Below are 22331 nucleotides of genomic sequence, written 5' to 3'. Positions count from 1 at the left end.
GTGTGTGTAGTCATATTCAGCGAGATCTTGTTTGGGCACTTGATTGTTAATAGGGTGTAACTTGCAGCATTCGTTAGTAACACAAAACTTAATCCCTTTAATTACCGAATGCTTTAAGTATACCTACGGCTAGCAACCGTCAGATATTATTACCATATGCGTGTGATTAACCGGATCTAAATGTATTGTTTGACCACATGGCGTAATCATCAACAATTCATAACGGTAGGCGTTGTCCTTCCACGCTTCTTAACTGTAGTTGTAGTTGGTAGTCGAACCGAGCGCAAAAAAAATTATATTTAAACGTTACCTATAAATTTTCAAATATCGAGCACGTGACGTGCAGACCCAGCTGTCTCAGCTACGCAGAACGAAAACTGCGCTAAATTACGTATAAAGTTAGAAAACACAACACATTAACAAGTTTTTCTGCAGTATGAGTTTAATTAAAGATTTCTTATACCCCATTTTGTGAAAATTAAACAAATGGACACTTTAACTGGTTGGGTCGGGTGGATTAAAATACATGTAGCACAATATAGACAGACCACTTTAGTAAACAATAATATTATACTTCAATTGGACGCCACAGAGTAATAATGAAAGCTGTAGTTATTATAGTCCAATAACGTAAAACTTATTACATCAAACCAAGATAAACTTCTGTATCCATTTATGTGAGTAGTGATTCTTTTAAATGTAAACACTCATTATATGTACAAGTCTTCTCTATTTTAATTTTTTTTTTGTACATAAGTTGAAATCATTAAATAACAAATTTTTGAACACCATTGTATCATTAGGTACCATTTTTATTTTTATAAAGCTTTTACTTTTTTTAATGATGGCTACATTCTTAGTTCATTATTCTAAATAAAAAATATTATATAAAAATCAAATTTCTATTTGAAGTTAGCATGAGTGGAGTGACACAGGGGAACACTCCGTAAACTTTATATTCAATTCTCCGCACATATATACTATTTATCCTTTAAATACTTATAACTATAATTAACTCTTCGTTTGAAATTTGATTTGTGTAATAGGTGATGAAAGATATTCGTCTTTGGAAATTTGATATAACAAATGTATGCTGTCATTAAAACGATAAAAAAAATATAAATATAATAACGTGCAACTTTTTTCAAAAATAATGTTGTCTATGATTTTAACTACGTAAAAACAATACTTCCAAAAACGTTAAAAATTTTCAAGAAAATTAAATGTTTATAGCTTTAAAATAATTCTCATTTAACATTTAAAAATGTTAATATAAAAATAAATGGTAAACTATGGTAATACACTCTATATTATATTTAATCCACGATAAAACAGTTATCGGAGTAAAAAAAAAAAGTTGTTTAAAATATAGTAAATTATTGCCGATTTATAGATTGTACATGAGTATCTATGTATCGACTAGTCATCGATGAATATAACGATTAAACAATATGGGTATTAAATATTTATCATTATTTATACATTTTTTCAACAAATCAAAATAAATGTTATCATTATTAGTCATTCATCAAATTGAATAATTATGAATAACTATAATTATAGTAATCATGGATTTATTTTGATGAGTGGCAACTGTGTAATAATATTATTATTTACTAAAATTAAAACCATTTGAGCTTATACCGATACACTTATTGAACAACCTAACATTCTCTAGAAATATTTAATCATACAAATAGGTACTAGCAATATAAAATTTAAATATATATTATTATTATAGTTTAATTCAAAATATAATTGTTAAAAATAATACATGAAAAATGATTTAAAAACGTTTTATGCTATATGTGGGTTAGAGGGAGTAAACAAATATTGCGCTGACTCATCCTCTTGAACAGCGAATAATTGTTTTCTTTGCATTATATTTTGTTATGTGCTCCGAATACGGCTATTGAAGAATTAGGTTAGGTTAATAGAGTATTCAAATAGAAAAATTATAGCTTATAAATCATTTTTAATATATAATAATATTATTATCATTATTTTTATTGATCTTAAACATTGGCAACTATCAATAACTATTACTATTTTGGGTTTTATAATTAGCAAAATCCCGGGTGGTGACCAACCTGGGAACTAGCGACGCTAGCCGATGCTTGACCTCAGAACACATTGATGGCTGAGGCCAACCACTGAGTCACACTAGGCTCTATAATATCATCATAATATGTATAAATAAATATACAACTGAAATAGTATTTATCTTACTAAAATTTGGTGATAAATTAATTAAAATATATACATTTGAAAATTATTCATTTACTTATTCATTTAATTTTATCGTAGGATCATATTATACTGAATCCATCAATAAATTGTTATGTTTTTGTAAGTTTTTTCTTTTTATAATATTTATTTGTTATATATTATATATACCTTTAGGTATACTATTAAAATATTATTTATTTGTAAAGAATAAATTCAATTCCACTATAAGGGATTTTTAAATTTGTTTTGGATTTTAACATGGCAAGCCCTTTGTCAAACATTATTTGCTTAATATGATTTTTTTTTAAATAATTCATAAAAAGTACAAACGTTTACCATAAAATGCAAATGCGACTAGTTTAAATAAAAAATATGTTGTATGCGTACACGAATTTCGATTACAGTTTAAAATATGACATCCGTGAAAAACTAAATCATGCTGATACTTAAATCTAGGATTGATTTTATCATGCCAAGGGGCCATGATCCCTAGAAATGTGTATAATATGTTATTTTGAAAAATAATACAATGAACCAATTGGACTGTCATGAAGGTAGCGTTGGTGACTTTGGCATAGAAGTAGGAGATTTTCTTGGGAGGTTAAGGTTATTTTACCAAAAACATCATCTGAGTGTTGGTTATCTAAAAAGATCAAACTACCGCAATCCATCCTCTGACTCGTTTACCAAAAACACGGTCCGAACACTACAACGCCCCCAAGGTACTTCCGGCTTTCCAACAACCGTACCTACAACGGAGAGGTTCTAATAAAAAATAACAAAACAAACATTGTCTACACAATGGATCCGGTAGAGGGTAAATGGGCATTAAACCGAACTGACTTCAAAGACCCTCAGAATTGTCTTGTCCGTTTCCGCGGTAGTCACGTCTAGAGGACATTGCGAAGGGTTGGACGAGTGAATGACGATTAGAGTTATTTTTGGATCTTCTCAGCACGGTACAACGTATGCGTAGTAGACACGAAAATAAATTATAATAGAGGGTTTTAGTATAGTATTATGGGGATGAAAGGGTTATATGACAAAATTAATTAATACTTATAACTTACTATATATGCATGTAAAAAGACAAGTGACAGAAAAAAATCAAATGTTAAATTATAATTTATTATTACTTTAATGTACCTGCATATTATAAATTATATTTAGATGTATATTGTATACATCCTAGACTTGAGTGTCATTGCATATTCCGTTTTATAATATCACGAAGTCCCCCGCCATATTATATAGGTACAACTACTTTTGATTGCTTTAAAAAATTTACAATAACAATTCTTCGTCCTTCGACATGCCCCATATTATATACGTGTACCCCCAAGTATTCTCGTTTCATCGCTTGTTTAGTGCATTGCTATTAGGTCATCGGCAAAATCAAATATATTAAATTACATTTTATTTCAATATACGTTAAATTGTTTTCGATATACCAGCTTTTCCAATATTGAGCTACATTATTAAGATCCTCCCGTATTGCCCCGTTTGGTATTAATCTATCATCGATACACCGTATACCAGAGATAGACAACGTTTTATAGTTACTACCACGTAAAATTGGTATTGACTTTTATGTAGTAATTGTTAATATCAATGTTATATGATCAAATATGATCTTAATTGATATTATATTATATGAAATGATTTTTTTCAAAAATTAGAGTAACTTCGACCTATCTTATTACTAACAGAACAATAAATTGTTCATAGTTAACCTATATAAAAATAATTATAAATAGAGGCTGAAACATTGTCTCCGCTCAGAATCGTATTCATACACAATGATTCATCTCTGAATTTCATAATATATATAACACATACATTACAGTGACCTACACAATTGTATGATGTACACTTCAAATCTACTATAGTGCATAAGGTTTTTTTCTTTTAATATCTTAGTAACTTCAGAGTGCGGTCGATGATGACTCGTTTTCACATACCCTAACCTTGTTTTCATATTCATCGTCAATATAATAATAATATATACCTAATTTGAAATAAAGTCGGCGTGCTGTTAAGCTCTCGTCGTGTTTATACGCTTTTGACCCATCTCTTATGTGCACACACACACACAGACGAATGCATCCCGTGACTATCCACCACCTTAATCCTTATCTGCTAAATACCTATACTACTATAATAGGTGCTTATAAGAGGTCAGTCAATGCGGTGTTTGTCAATTGCGTCGATTTTTCTAGACTACCTGAAATTTATACATCTTTTGCGCCGGTGGATTTATCCCAAACGAAAATGGTATACGTCTTTTGCGCCAATAAATTTATTATAAATTAATTTGGTATACATAATATATTATATCTGTTGTGCCAGAAAGATATTTTAAAATATAAAATATCAATATAAAATATCATATTATTATACTATTATTAGATTATAATATAATTATCAAACATATATAAAATAAAGTGTAATTTAAAAAATATAAAAAATTTAAAAAATTAAAATACATATAAATAAACGATGATAAATTACATATGAATAAATTGTCAAAAAGTATTAAAATTTCATTTCTTGTAATGGTGACTTACCGACTTCACAAATTGAAACATATTGATAGTACCGTCATATTATCATGTTATCTCATTTTTATTAGCGGATATTCCGATTTGACCAATTTATTGCATGTAGATAGATAACGTATAGTATGTACAGTTTAAAACGTCGCGATTTTAAATCGTCCGTGTGTAATATAAACGCAGACGAGTACGTTCAAATCGCCTAGTGTGTAATCAGCTTATTTTTCAACTTCAGTATTGCCGGCGCAATTAATGTATAATCTTTTTTGGACCTAAATATCGTCCGGCGCAGTTGATGTATAACCTTTTTGAATCCCATAATTTTTTTTTCCTTACCTGTGATTTCTGGCGCAATTGACATACACCCAGTCAATGTTCACGCCATTACACCAACGAACCGTAGGTAGGTGTAAATATAAGTGCGTGAAATAAATAGCTTGAAATAATTTATAGTAGGTACCTATTCTAATTAATATTTTGAACATTTTGTGAGGCGTGTGATACTTCTTTAAATTCGACGTTTAAGTTATGAATTTCGAGAGAATAGTAATTTTATTATTTGATGATTGTTTGTCCGGTATCTGTGTGTATACCAATTATGTGGTCCTGTTTACGTTTGTGATTGGTTATATAGAATAACATACATGAGTATTGAGTATAACTCCCTGTTCCTTGTATGTCATTCATTCTCTTCGTCAAATGTCATGAGTTCCGCATATTATACAGCAGACCGAGTATACCTACCCGTTAAAAAAAATATATATATATTTTGTTAGATAGTAATTTCGATTGTAGGTACACACAGTGAGTTTTTAAACAATAAAAACAATTTATTCTAGAAAACTTTGTCTATTAAGTAACTTGCAGCAATCGAGGTACAATTGAATAAAGTTTAGTGGCATATAAATGTATAAATAGAATTTAGTCTATAAAATGTAATTACGTCCTGCAATGTCCATATATTAATATATTATACACAATACATTTTTCACGTCGTAAGTTTATTGAAAATGATAATTTATAATTAGCTATTTGCAATTCAAAAACAACCCGTGGAGAATGTTTTTCGAAATCAGTTTACGTTCACAACTTCCATTAAGTTGTGAACATAAAATATTTAAAAACAAAACATTTAAATACAGTTATTATTGTAATTTATTATAGTAATGTAATGACACATTTGTTCATTTAAATTTAGTTTAATCTCAGATAACTGTCAAATACATAATAAAAATGTATATAATATATATATTGTTTTTTTTTAATCATGAGGATTTACGCTGATATCAAATAATTAATAAACTGAAAAAAATTTTCATTAATATGTATTTTTTAATTATGTTGAAAATTGTTTATTTGATATTACATTTTTGATAAAAGTGATCTCAAGAATCATACAAAATGCAGTAGGTATAGTTATTATTAAGTTGAACTTCAAATATCCATACCATTATTTTGATAGACGGCTATACTTAAATATACTTTTGATGTTCAACTTTTGAAATTCGCTTGAGTAAATCTTTAAATCTGAGGAGTGATATTTCTTATAACTTAAAACAAATAAGATCATACCAAACATTAATCACTTAACTGGCACATGCAATATTTCGTTAAATTTATATTATATCGGAATCGCCTTATTTTTTATAAAAATAATGTGGATTTATAGATTTCCATTAACTATGTATAAAAAATCGTATATTATTACCACGGAAGCTGCTAATTTTTCTATCTTTTATTCTTCGTTGGATCAATCATGGCCATATGATTTACCTAGTCGTTGGTGTAGTAAAATAGAAAAAAACTGATGGAAAATATAATAAGTACGGAGGTATTAGTTTTATGTTAGAAATAATAGAAAGAGAATAGAACTACTTTGGTGTTTTATTAGGTATTAATAAAAACTATTTGTGGTTGAGTGGTTCATACGGTGATTTCTATTCTACTACTCAATAATATAAGATTGATGTAAAAGTGCATCACTTAAATCGTTTAGTTGAAAACGATGAATATATAATCGCTTCGGTGTGGGTCGATGCACGCTATTATCATACGATTTTCAGTCTACAATATATCCTATTATAATTAAATGTACACTATATTGTGTAAGATTAATTAGTGTTTTATTCATGACTAAACTGTCGGCCAGTCAAGAAAACAACAAGTGTTTTTTTTTATCATAAATACTAACACGAATATTTCAATACAAGTTCATTGTCGGTGTTTAAATCAATGCAATATATTAAAGTTATAAATAAATTTATCTAATTTTTAAAATATGGGAAAAACAATGTTTCTTTAATTTTTAGTGGTGTGTTGAATCCGCTTTACATTAGATATTGCGTTTCATTGTCGTCGAATACTGCCTCCTAGGATAGTGCTTAAAGACATCGCGCTGCCGTGAAACAATAATACGACAATTCGAGTGGTCCGAGTGTGAGTCCATCAGAAGAGTTTAAGTGATTCGAAGACAGATCTACGAGAGTCTATGAGCTGAGTGTTTGAGAATCCGAGAGGGTGACGTCCGTGTGGGCGATGCTTTGGTAAAGCGTAGCTCAGTTTGTCATCCCCCACTTTGTAGCGCCATATCTGGATTTACTTGTCTTTAGACGTTTATTGATTTATTCATAATACCTAGATATTTGTTGTATCATACTCCTAGATGATCGAGATGGAATATTATTATCGTGTGATTATTATTATGAGAATGTTGGTCGTTTGATATTAAGTGTTGCGTAATGTATACATATATGTGAATTATGAATCTTATGATCTAAGTCTAAAGTTATGTTAATTTTTTCTACAGGAATAATTTAATACCGTTTGGTTTATAAAACTCCAATACACTAGTACTGGAAATATTCGTCTCATCATTTATTGATATTATAAAGTATATTATTTGTAGATGCCATTGGATTTAAATATGTATGTATAAAATAAGATTTAGTAGGTTGATAAGTTTGATCCTGATATGTACCTATAGTTGTTTTCAACAAATTATTTTGTGAACATACAAGATTTGGATCTTCAGGTTAGTATTATTTGTATATTACGAGTATATTCGTTAAAATGTACTAGTATATATTATATAGTTAGTTTAAATAATATAACATAAGAATATCCAGCATTTGACTGAAATGCTTGTGTATTTGAACACCGAATAGGTGTATACAATTTAACTTTAATATTAAAAATACATTAATACCTACATAATATTTTATTTGAGTCTAATAAATTACTTACTTACGGAAAACAAGTACTTAGCATGTTTGTAGAGTTTAATTTTACACACTTATCTCCACAAATAGTTTTCTAAATAGATTTATATACATCTGTGACATGAATGAGTTTGGTTTAGATAAATTGCTCTTAGGAAACTTATATTATAAAGGTGTATTCCTGTTTAGTGAACTTTGGATATGCATGTTTGTGTTTCTTTGTTTTGTCAAAATAAAGTTCAAAGAATTACATTAAGCCATCAAGATTAATATATTATTAGAGTTAAACCCATTGGCCATTTTTAAGATACCTAATCATGAATTGTGCATGATTTTATTTTTTTTTTTTATTTAAAAATATTGTTTCAAACATTTTTTCATATAATTACAGCTAATTATAATGTTATTGGAACACTAGAAGTTTATTAAATTATTTCAGACATAAAATCGGTCTAATAGCCATTCATTTGGATTTCTGAACAAGGAATTTCATTTAAATTGATAATTTATATTATTGGTTATTCTTAAATAACAAAACGTGAATAATCAAGGGAAATCTAAGCGATGCCAGTGTGACATTTTGTTATACTCGCAGTTGAAAACACAGTTCGTCTTCAACGACATCTGTCGATATCAAACGATATACTTCCAGAGTTATCTGACGATATCCCCCCCCCCCCCCATATGCTTTCTAACTGTCACCTTTGTTTTTAACATATTTTATTTCATTTTTCTTGTTTTCAACATTTTATCGTTTAATGTCATACCTGCAATGTGATTATATAGATATTTATTTGACGGTTTTCTTGGTCATATTATTATTATTCATTTATCTTTGTTTTTTTTTTCAAACGCGTTACTTAAAAGTTACTGCATAATATTATAATAGTGCATGAAATGTGCTATTTTTTTTGTTTTCATATGTAATTATTTTATTCTGGAACCTAAGTCCAGCTGTTATCCAAATCCCCAATCGTTGGCTCACTTCTGACGCCACCAACGAATATCACGTGTTTTGTGACATCGTTGGGAACATTCTCTTTTTATAGCTATTTACTTCAGACATTATGAAGGCTTAGGGTATGAAGGTCGTGTGATATGCAGACGCCACTCAGAGTACCAAATGCTTTTGCGAACATTATGTTATGTTGATATTTATTTCGTATACCTGTTATAGTGACCATTCTGATGTTGAGTAAAATAGTTGGCTGTTCAGCACAATCGTAAATAGTTGTCTTTCCTTTGTGATTCTTTAGTATTGCAGTCATCAATCTCGATAAGCCCTTCGAAATTACTGCTGCTTTTGCCACCTCCATCTACATTGGGACCGTGAATTTAAGTTTCTCACTCAGATTCCTGGATATTTTCTATGAAGATGGAGGTATATTCTAACGTTTGTTTTAATTAATAATAACTAATTATTTATTGACTTTATCGGACTAAATTTATGCCTAAAACCTTCTCTGTGTTATCCTCTTTAATTTAAAAAAACTGCACGACGATTGAATAAGTAGTTTGGGAGTTTATCCCGAATAAAAGAAAGTGACTTAATTTCATATAGTAGTACATAGATTACATAGGTATCTAAGTAAATATTGTGTAGTCATGGTAGCTTCTGCTTCGGATCATCCCATGTACCCATTCCACATAATATGTACACGATTTTTCCCGATATCATGAATGTTTGATTTTTCAATGATAGTATTAATATGTGTTGTTTATTGTCATAATACCGAATGGCTGAATAGTTTTTTGTAGAAAAATCTATATCGTAGTTGAAATCGTGACGTTTGAAACTAAATGAAACTCGATACAATTTGTTTCCTTGATATATTTTGCTATACTTACAAATTTTGCACAAAGCATACGTCTTTGTTATATATCACAATATTATTGATGCATCACCTATATGTACCTGTGGAATGGGACCGTCATGGGACTTTGGAGTTCTCGTCCATTTAGACTTATAACATACAGTGAGTTCCACAGTAATATATAATTGTCCGAAACTTGCAAAAAATAAGGGTTCTTTTTTGTCTCCACTAGGAATAAAAAAAATATATGCTTAAATAAAAATCAATACACTATTTTTTTAAATTCCACAAGGTGGATGACTTTACGTTGGATAACTTTTTTATATTTTTTTTTCTACGTGTATTTATTTTATCGAAATCCATGCTAGGCATATTATTGTTATGCATATTATATTATTAAAGCATATACCTTGTAGATTTGTTTTTTAGTGGACAAATGTAATCAATATTAACAATAATGCTTTAAGAGCTCACATATTATATTAATATTATTGTAGTCATTACCGTAAATTATAATGTATATTTAATACACAGATATTATGTTTGCATGACCATGCCCACCCTTAATTATTTTTACGTTTCAAAAATATAAAATTGGCAGTTCAATAAAATATAAATATTAAATATCCTGTATAATTGTTGAATACATTGTTTAAAATTCTAAACGAAGCGATGAATGTATTCATTTTAAAACGATGTCCGTTTTTTATTTTTTCTTGTGTTTATACACATGATATTCTCGTATGTAAAGAAAAAACAAATATTCGATTTTTAACTTTGAATGCGGTTTCAACATATTAATTAGTCAAAATTGAAAACTCCCATTATTTTTTAAAAATAATCTGTAATATCAAAAATAAAATGAATGACAAATGGGTATTAACAGTGTATGACGCTCCTAAATTATTATACGTTTATCTAGATTGTTAAAATTTTAAAAGTATAGTTATGAATTTGTGTTCATTACTCTGTTACATATTGTATTGTAAGTCCTAAAGTCTGCCTGTTGTAAATACCTATGTATTTGAAAATTAAAGTGCACGGGGCTTTGGTGTGTACAAGCACATGAAACACGGCGAGATACGCTCACGACTCATTTCATCGATCCCAAAATTATAATTAATCAGTAACTAAACAAAGGGAGCGATACAAGTTTTCACTAAAAGTGAACCTTGCCCTTTTCCACTAATACCCGTTTTCACCAAATGAGATATTTATCGATTCAACCTCGGATTCAACGTTTCAATCACAATTTCTATACAATTAAAAGCTGTTTATACGTGAAGTTTGTTCCAAAAACCATAAAATATTTAAAACCATTAATTGTTAATTTTAATATAAATAACACTATGTATCTCCATTAAATTTAATTAAAAATTGTATCTTAAAAATAATAATCAAGAAATAATAAGAACTCGTTCCAGTACCAAAGTGATGAGTCTATTGGATACTTACGTGTTACCAGTTTGTTAAATGTATTATATTATAATCAAAGGTGTTACCAAAATATTTATTTTTTTGGTATCTACTTACCTTTCATATCGATTAACCGAGATAAGCCAATAACAACTATCAAACAAACGAAAAGTTTGCTCAGTTTTAAGTGTGAATAATGCACGAAACGATAACATGCAACTTTATTTTTATATGCGTGTAATTTTATTTTCATTCAAATTGTTTTGCAATCCATGTATAATTTATATTTATACGATGGCTGAAACAAATTACTATTGCTGAACAACTTTAATTTGTTTTATTGAACCAATTATGAAAATATTTGTTTGTGATGTATTGAAAAAAAAAGTTGTTTGGCAAAACGCATACTGATTTAATAATGATATATTTTATCCAATCAAACACAAATTTAAAAAGAGAGAGATCAGCCGATGATCATTGTACTAGACAAAAAAATCTTGATTGAGTATTGACTGTTGAATCACCGTTGAGAATCTATATTCATTCTCGTATTATATTGATTTATGCGCAATTTATTGATACAGCCCACTTTTTCTGTTCGCAAATAATTCATTGTTGATACAATGCAAGTCCCAATATCTATTATTTTATCAATATTTAATGAATATTATGCAATACCGACAGTGAAAACTTATGTAGGTACACGAGTAACTTTAAAAGAATACAATTCTTTGATATCGTGTTTAAAAAAAATATTAGACGTGACATTCACAAACCGTTGTAGCTTGTTTGCTCCTCGTGTTATAATCAATTTACAATAGATATTTTTGGTTTCTTTTGGTGTTGAGATATAATAAATGTACACATAATTTATCTCGATAACTATTGAAGTGCACTCGACTAGACAGTCGTGTGTGATCTTCATTATTATTATTGTAATAATTTGCGGTTCTGCATCTGGTTTTTACTGCCATTTTCTACTGCATATGCAATACATTGTCGCGGCACTAAGGATGATAATATTATTTCAGCGTATGTATAATCGCCGTGACATAGATGGCTATAAGAGCCACATGAAAGTTTCTCCATTAGTTTTAATTACATTTTATGTGTTACCCTGGAATGCACCGGCTACAGAATATTTAGAGATATGTACACAGGCGGCATAACGTGTTTATCATCTAAAAACAACGAGTATGACGTCATATAGGTAGCTGTTTATTTTCCCGAGATATGACTACAACACTGTCGGGTAGACCGGAACCGCCCACATCCTATAACGATCCCCCGCGATGTGCATATGACAATAACCGCGGTATAGACATAGGTATTTTTCGTACTAAACGAATTGAATCATAATCAAGACGTGTAATTAACAACTATTATTAAAAGCACAATATGTCAGTGTGAACGCTGCAGCGGTGTATGATATATTAACAAACCTTATATGTGCGCGTATTGTATGTATATTTACTATCTGTCAAAATGTCATCAATCTGTCACAAAATACGTGATAATATATTATTAGAATGATTAAAAATAAAGTTACTGTATTCAAAATATAAGACATTTCTCACCAGAGGTAAAAAAATAATTCAGAAATATAACCGTTAAAGAGAGTAGTATTATAAAGCTGTTTATCGAATAATTTTTTTTTCCCTAAGCCACTAGAATTTTGACATCATCAACACAAACTTGGCTGGCGGAAACAGCTGCTAGTGAAAAGTGATTCGCCTTTATAGAACCATACACAACGTGATCTTATTTTTTCCGACTGCATTTTTCATAATATTATGTACCTAAATTGTTAAATAAATAAAATAATACTTGGTAAAACAATAATGCTTGTCGAGATGTGCTTAATATTAAATTATAGGATTTAATGTAAACAATGCTTATAAAACATCTTAAGTATCTATTCTATTTTTATAAGTATATTAATATTACCGAGAAGAGAGAAGTTGATCGACAAGGGACTTGTATAATCTTTCTTTGAAGTTGTTCTAACTTTATAGCTATATCCTTTTGTTTAAAAATTATACTGTAACTGACTTATTATATAGTTGTTATGACCGAAAGTGCTTTACCGTGTTTTATATGTATTTTCTTGAATCACATTTTCCATATCATTTAAACCAGATACAAAAAATAACAACCTAAAAACTATTTATTCAAAATATATTTAGTTGTTTTATGAAATATAAACTAAATATCTAAACAAATACATCGTTCGTTCGTTCTAATAGTGGCTCCAATTTGTATATTATGATATAATTCTACTTTGAAAACAATATTCGTATAAAATCAAACATACTTTTATAGTGGATATTTTTTCAAATATTTATTAACATTATATTCATAAATTATTTGAAATAATCTATGTATATAAAAATGGATCCCATTGTCACGGCCTCGGCATCACTTGAGAACGCCTTTACCGATTTCATTCATATTTTTTTTAATTTCAAGATGATATCGCGGAGTAAGTTTTTAGGCATACATTTAGTGTTATTAAGTTGTGTTCTGAAAGGTATGTGTGGTGCACTTTTTTTTACAAAATTGATAATTTTTCGAGCTGTATTCAATTTCGGATTTGAACCAATCATATATACCATATTTAATTTCAACTAACTTAACCGGGAAAAAAAGCTACTCAAAAACGTACATTTTTACGCAAAACAGAATTTCATCAAACTGGATTTTGTTTTCTTTTAAGATGTAGTTAAAACATTAGTAACCGTAAAGACGTGAATTATTCAGCTAATATTTATGTTCACAATTACTAGTTACGTATATATTTTATACTATTATAAGTTTGAAATGTTGTACTATTTTTTCTTCAATTTAAGTATGGCACAATTTATTATAGTGATTAAAAATTGAATTTACAATTTGTTATTAGCGTTTGAAGTTAAAATATGTTTGAAATTGGATATTTAAACAAAAAATAAGGTTTATAGTTATTTTGTTGTGTTTAAAAAAAAATGATTCACAGTCACCAGAAACGTTTTGCAATTATACGATATTTTGTTTAATTTAATAATTTTGATTTCGTCTAGCGGTACCTCAGGATTGATTATTAGCTAACAGCAACTATAGTTATGTTATTTGAAATAATATTTTAGTAACTATTGCAAATTTATATATTATATGCTATTTATGGTTGACATGAATCAATTTATCTGCAAGTAAAAATTGTTATGAGAAAAATAAATGTATTAAAGCAATATATATGTATAATAAAATATCCTTAGAAATATGGCCTTCTGTCGGACCACCTCTGCTCAGAATTGTTTTTTGTATACAATTATTTATCATTGAATTCAATTTCAACACATCCATTTCAGTGATTTACTTTATGAAGAGGTTACACTCGACACATACTTTACAGCAAAAGCGATTTTCCCGGTTTTCTCAATTGACATTGTGTTATTGTTAAAAACAGACATTTAACTCCATTTTTAAATTTCCGATTTACTATCTATATCACATATTTATCACAGAGATAAATAACAAAGAAATTATTACGATGATAAATCAACCGGGTTGTTAAATATTTAAATATTTATCCAATACAGTTAATAATCGATGGTTTTTTTTTAATGTTTCAGATTCCGTACGTTATCATGCTGCTATCAAACTAGTGAACATATCGGCTATTGTAAATGAAAACCTCAATGAACATTTACAACTTAAGATTTTAAAATATGTAAGTAATACACTATGCATATATAATATAAGTACCTACTTTATTCAAGTAAATTCCTAAATTAATAATTTGGGTCTTAATCGGTATGATATGCTCAAACTATAATAGAATAAGCTATTGTGTTGCTACGAAAGCGAGATTCGACTGGCATACAATGCAATTCATGTGTAGCTCATAAAATCATAAGCGGATTGATCGTGCCTGTTTATTGAATCATTCAATTCCGTTCAACTGTAATAATTTAGTATTAATTTAGCGTTATATATATATTTTTGGACCGCCTCACATGTTCCTGCAGTGAAAAACAAAATGCACTGTGGTGCCTATTTACAGTTCGTACTAACAGTAAGTTCGCACTGCACATTGTACATTATGTAGGTACAATGAACAATGATATAGATACGAAAAAAAAATAAGAGCAAAAAGGACGATGAATCTTAAGGATTCTATAAAACAAAAGGGAAGTTCATTAAGCATTTGAAATTTGGATCTGTTTTAAAGCTGTGAACCAAAATGTAATTAAATCGGAAAAAGCGAGAGGGATGCCTTGAAGCGAAAGCCGCTCCTTAATTACCAACGCTAGTTATTCGGAAAGCGTACGGTCGTTTTTGTTGCCTTCGACAATGTTATATTTACTAAAATTGGATATAAAATAAAACGTATTTATTTCAAGTTTAAATAGGACAATCTTTAAGATATACCATTGTCAGGTTGGTCAATTTCATTTCAAAGGCAACTTATAGAAATAACGATTAATATATTCTTTGTAAAAATCATTATTACATATTATTTCGATTCATTGAATAATTGAAATACTTATCCATAATTGGTTTTAACTACCTATAATTAATTTTAGGCACAGTTTAAACATTATCCTACATTTTATAAAAAAGGTTTAAATTTGTCGAATTAATTATAATTGTATTTTTAATGAAGAAAACTTTATGTTATTACCACATCATTATTAGTAATGATTTTATTTGGGAAAAATTGTATCAGAATTTATACCTACTTTGTAATAATTAGAGCGAATTAATGCAAACAAGTATTTGATATTTATACAATAACATTAATTATTTATATAAAACTAAACATTGAAATGATTAATAAAATTAAGTATACCTTATACGTTTACCAATATAAAAATCAATCAATCTCCTATTCTCAAGTGCAAAAATGGTTATACTACTCATATTTAAATTAACTGTTCTATTAGGCCACTTAAAATAATTCTGGTTGTGTACTAATATTTTTAACGTGTATGTCAATTTTGTTTTCGTTTTATTTTTCTTTCTCCAAAATTCTTATGATAGCAAATGATAAAGGGTATCGATATTGACTACAAGAATATTGTGACAGATATTTTTTTTTATGCGGTTCGATTGACCCGATGACATTTTATTTCAACAAGCCTTAGGCAGTCGTGTAAATAATAATAATAAAAAGAAAAAAAACGATTGAAAGTCCGTATCAGATTTTTATAGACAGCACACTGAATGTAAAATTGATCTCGTAAGAAAATGTTTCGAGAAATTACGATAAAAGAGGAACCTTAGGCACTGTAGGAAAAATCACGTGAATTATATTTTTATTTATATATTACGTATATACCATTTAATATTACGACCAAAAATATAATGGATATATTATACATTTTGGTTGTAGTTTTGTGATTGAGTGATCGACAATTTATCAGACCGATATCCCATTATTTTTATGACAATAATTGTGAATTTATTATGGTAGTAATATAGATTATAGGTTATAATACGAGGTTATAATACGAGTCTTTAATAGGTAATAATATTATGTTCAATCGCAAAACAGATCTATTATTTTCTTTATCAATCAAGTTTCGCACATTTTAATCAAGTATTAATTATTTAGCAATATTGTATCTATATTTGTTTCACTAGCATTATATCTTTTAACATTACATTTTATGAACTGACCTCGTTCGTGTCTTCTCAGATAAACATTTTTTTTAGTAAGTCAATCTAAATACTTGTTCAAACGTTAAAATAATTACCATTTACCTATTCATAAAACTTATTTAAATTTGTTCTTATAGAATATTTCAAGAGACAAACTGTATTCGTTTGCTAAATACAATATACTGTACTCAATTATAAAACAATTAAGAGGGGATAATGATCATATCATATTATCATGACATCATAAACGTATTCGTTTTTTTACATGTCTGCTATCTGTAAGACTTATGGATATTTATGAATTAAAATAATACTTATTAAACTTAAGTATTCCTATGATTACCCATAAGATTTTTTTTTAAATGGTCAAAATTTGATTTCAAATAAATACGCTTCATTGAATAACCAATATATGATTATGATTTTTGGCTGTGTCATTTCGATAAGAATGTGGATAATATTTTTATGTTAATTTCCAAGTAAACACACATAACAATATTCAAACCTTGAAAGAAATAACGATCGATGATTTATTATCCATAATTTTGTTAACTATAATTATTAACTATCTATGACTTATTTTTTTCATGAATAACGTTAAATCATATATTTAAAAATAGTTCAATCATAATGTTTTAACAAAATGGGTCAAACGTATTATGTATGCGCACTTATAATATCATGTTATTTTGAAAGAAGTGATAATTTTTATGCAAAAAAAAATACTTTTTTAAGTATAAATGAACGTTTGTCAAACAATGCAATCAACTATAGGTAAATATTTTGATGTTAAATCATGTTTGAGAACAAACGTGAATCTAAATAATTATTCGATTCGATAGATAACTAAAGTTCACTAGCTGTACCTATTTAACATGCATGGTTAAAAAACATTAAAAGGCATCAAGAGATATATAGGTAGTAGTAATTTGTAGAATTTATTTTCATCACTGCTGGATTTTGACGATCGTTTTTATCAGAACGATACTAACCAATCGTCGGCTGCAGACCACAGTCAGATTATGTTATATATTAAATTGTGTGTGTGTGTCGAACGACCTGCGAGCAATCATAATATTATTTGTACAATTAGTTGGTAGTTGTCAATAACGTCCCGACGTCGGGTCATTCCCAGTGATAGACTTCATCAATACTCCACATTAAAATTTTTTTTTTGCTTAAAATACATCTTTCCCTACAAATAAAAATGAATAATTTTTAAAATTTGGAACAAAACATAAAAAATATGAAACATAAGATTTTTTAGAATTAAAATAAGAACTCATTTTTAATTAATACCTTAATTTAGTCATGAAAGTATGAGATTTTTAAAGGAAATTTCCAAGAATAAAATGTATTATTTGTTCTTGTTTAGATTAATTTTGTTGTAATAAAATAGCAATACTGCGAATGCTATACTACTACTCAAATGTTAAATATATCATTACTTCTGTGCTGATTATTAATTATGTTTAAAAGCAAAATACCTTAATTTACAAAAACGTCTAGAGTATATTTTTAATGTTATGAAATATGCTTAAAATGCAATAATATTTCTAACTTTTCATGCCGTAAGTAAAAGAGTAAGCTCTATTCAAAAAATTAAATTAAATTTAAGAATTTTTTTTAGAACTGTCTTGAATATTAAATCTCTGAAATTTTACGTCATAACTGTGAATGTTTATACTTTATCGTGTAATTATTTACTTTTTTTAAAACTGATATTTTAATCTGATTCAATAGTATTGTTCGTTAAGTAAAGTAAGTTCATCTTCTGATTATGAATATTTATTTTAGCCTTTGTATACAGTTTGATTTATTAGATTATATATGTATCATTTAATAGGGACTAATTTTGTCATGTCTAACCAAATTATAATATACTAGTATGTTCTAAGTAATTTTAAATTTTTTTATGTTGATACAATTCAAGCGTTTAATTTTAGTATTATTTACTTTTATATCGGTTTTTTTTAAAAAATCTAACTGAATATTATTTGAAGATAAATCAGTTTATTTTTTTTATGAAATTTCTATAGTGTATTTGAAAAAATCGAAACTTCGTTATCTATTCAACTTCCAAAAATAACTATTCTAAATCATTGATTGTTTTTATTTATTTAAGACACTTAAAATGGCATTTTATGATTTAATACTTAATCACAAAAAAACCACTTAAAACCAATTAATTTCAAACGACGTATGTACCTATTGATGGATTTATACAACAATGCTCAAAAATAATCCGAGTATATGCACAATAAATCTACTATATTAAACCCTGTCTATTATTAACTGCACACCTTTAAGGAAACCATGTTTGCTATCCATTCATCTTCATGGCGATGGCGTAAGCTTTAAATTCGTTTCATTTTATCAGAAACAAAACGAATGTGGCATTTTAGAAGAACTTGGACAGTTAAAATGTTGTTTTTACTTCTCTTCTACGTTATTTTATAGACAAAACGTAATAAAATATTACAATTATTATATTTTGTAGGTGTCAGGTACTATGATAAATAATGAAATTATAATAGGTAAATATAACCGATAATCTAGATATATACCTACACTACCTATACAGTTATATCAGTCTATCACTTGTAATATATAAACTGAATATTTGACAACATTAACGACTAGGTAGTCATAATGTGTATAAACACGAAAACCCATTATTTTATTTATTTTTGATATCCTGGAAAAATATACAAAGTATGACACACTTAATAAACTAAGTATACAAAATTCTACTAAATAATTAAAAATATTCAACAATTTATAATAAAATGTGGTAACACTTCTGTTGAGTTAGGATTTTATGAGCTTAAGAATTAAATCCGGAGCTTTTGTTCATTGGCATAGTTTTGCAAAAGTAAGTTAAAGGGAAAGGGCATAATTGAGAAATTCTAGGGAAACAAGTTTAAACAAAATTATATGATGCACAAACATATCATATTATGCTTTCAATGAGTCGAATAGGTTCAGATATTCAGATGTTTAGTGGGTCGAAGATCAATACAATAATTTTATATTTTTCAATAAATAAACAGTTCAAAATTAAAGTCTGTGTTGTTGTAAAATACTTCTCTAATAATATAAAAATCCAACCAATTTATTCCATCACCTCGGCAAATTTGTCATCTTAAAAATTTCAAACTTATGGTCGAGTAGACTTTAAAGTCAGAGTATTTAAATCACCTCCGAGGCGTTTTAAAAACAAAATTGTTCAGTTTTCGGGTACTATATTATGTACCTACGCACAACATTTATTTATATAAATTGTATCTTATATAATAATATTTATATTGTTTATACGTTTGAAGATATTTTCATTTTCCGCCAACCTCAATTCTGGAAATAACGGTTTATACACCAAAATATTTATTGAAAATCTCCAGCTTGTACAGGCTCAGTAGCCAATCGTTATTTATTTCCGATCTTAAATTTTAACCTTCTGAACGGTTACCTGTTCTCCGAGTATCGATTGTTCGCAAAAAAGCTTTTGGTTCGTTCTCTATTTCAGTAAAGTCCAACTCGTAACTGTCTAATATGGTTTTATGTACCAACATTTTTCTGGGTTCTGAAAATAATATGAAAAGTAGAAACGCCAATATAGAATTTCTAATAATATCAAATACGTTCTGTAGAAACAACTTTCATTATTTTATTTTAACTGTTAAATTATACATATGAAGAAATTGAATGATTATTTTAAGTTATTATTTAATCTCATTAAAGAATAACTGTATACATTTGTTTTTTTTAAATTTTATTTAGATAAAACATTTAGTTTTAGGTATACCTATTATACAAGCTTATAAATATAACTCGTATTTTGTAAAATTTAATTTAATCTTAAAAGTAAACAGTTATTGTTTATTCACTAAGGTTTATTTTACCATTTTTAACTCTACTAGTTTAATAATATTATACTTACCTACTTCCAAAAATTAACTATATTATGTTATCTTAGTATACATTTATTTTTAATTAGAAAACACTTAGTTTGCATTGTATTTTGTCTTTGGATTATAATATACCTATACACATTTTTATAAAATATGTATCCAACAATCAAATAATCAACTCTAAACATAAATATCTTCTGCAGGAAAAGTAATAATTAAAAATAAAAATAAATATTTGAAATAGTTTTATTGTGTTGAAAAATATAACATTTATTTTATTGACGTCTGCTGACTATCATTAAACTATATCGATCTTAAAATAAATTACTACCTGAATTTATTATCATATAAAAATACTAATTGAATATTAATATTATATGTGTGCGTTATTTGATATTAAAACAATAATACATCATATTTTCAACTAACCATGCACAATTTATCATGTCAATGTTCAGTTATATATGCGTATAAAATTGCTACACAGATGAAATTACTTTATTGAAACATTGCTCTATAGTGGTTTCGATATCAGAAAAAAATATAACTTAAAGAATATCATTGACAAAAAATGAATTTAAAAAGGAGGGTTAAAATTGAATTATAGCTGACAAATGAAATGGTTTCTTCCTGGAGGTGGGGCAATTTGTCCAATACCTGTCTGTTTCGTTGAATTATTGCACGTGTGTGAAAACCTCTTGGGTAGCCATCGTGCATTTCTATCCAATTAGCTTTCGACATCGACAAACCAGCATTTCGAATCCATATCTCGTATTCTGTCTCCGGGGGTGCTGGTGTGCATAGAATAGTTCAAAGTACCTTAAAACCAAAGAAAGAGAAATGATCTACAAAAAGTTCAACATTATCAGAATTTCATATTTTTAACCAGGTCGTCCTATATGCTCGTCATACGAAATATACATGATATAATATTATATAGATACTGCTATCGTCGGATTCACATTGTGCATATATTCACTGCATTTGCAAGTGATTGAGAGGATTATTACAATTTGTGTTTATCATTATTGTAATAATCGTCTTTGTAATGGATTGTAATGAACTTATGACATTCACAAAAGTAAATACTTACTTATTGAAATTATTCCCTAGAAAACTGTATTTGTAGTTTATGAACTTGATTAACAAATGATCGTTATTAAAATTGGCAAATCTGTTTTTAATAATTCTTTTATATTAGGTTATTTTGTCAATGTTGACTATAGTCAACCCATTTTTGGTTATGAGCTAAAATGTATCTCTCATTCTTAAGGTTCGTGACAAGTTGAACCACCTTAATGTTACTAAATCCGTGCATTGCCTTCCGGAACCTGTAACTGATACTGTGTATTGTACCGAAATTAATTCTGAATTGAAATGCGTTGGCGAAACAATTAAACTTGCTGGATTTATTCATAGATCTACATTTGTTGTGTGCTCCGGTTGATCTTTTGTCCATATCTGTTATACCAATGTACAAGTACAGTAGTATCTAACTTGGTGTTTTACTTAGTCGTCAAGTACCTCCGAACACTCTTGGATCCG

General features: G+C 28.0%; 1 protein-coding gene across 2 annotated transcripts in view; it reads left to right on the top strand.

Moving 5' to 3' along the window:
* The window catches only part of LOC111031916, a 199423-nt gene that overhangs the window by 116804 nt on the left and 60288 nt on the right, over positions 1-22331 (top strand). For both annotated transcript variants that reach the window (XM_022312035.1, XM_022312034.1), the window contains exon 7: positions 14844-14941. In XM_022312035.1, the coding sequence (XP_022167727.1) occupies positions 14844-14941 (98 nt within the window). The remainder of the gene's footprint in view (positions 1-14843; positions 14942-22331) is intronic.

The sequence above is a fragment of the Myzus persicae genome, unplaced genomic scaffold (genome assembly GCF_001856785.1).
Source record: "Myzus persicae strain clone G006 unplaced genomic scaffold, MPER_G0061.0, whole genome shotgun sequence".
NCBI lineage: Eukaryota > Metazoa > Arthropoda > Insecta > Hemiptera > Aphididae > Myzus > Myzus persicae.
The sequence above is the reverse complement of the archived record's forward strand: the minus strand, read 5'-3'. Positions and strand labels throughout refer to the sequence as shown.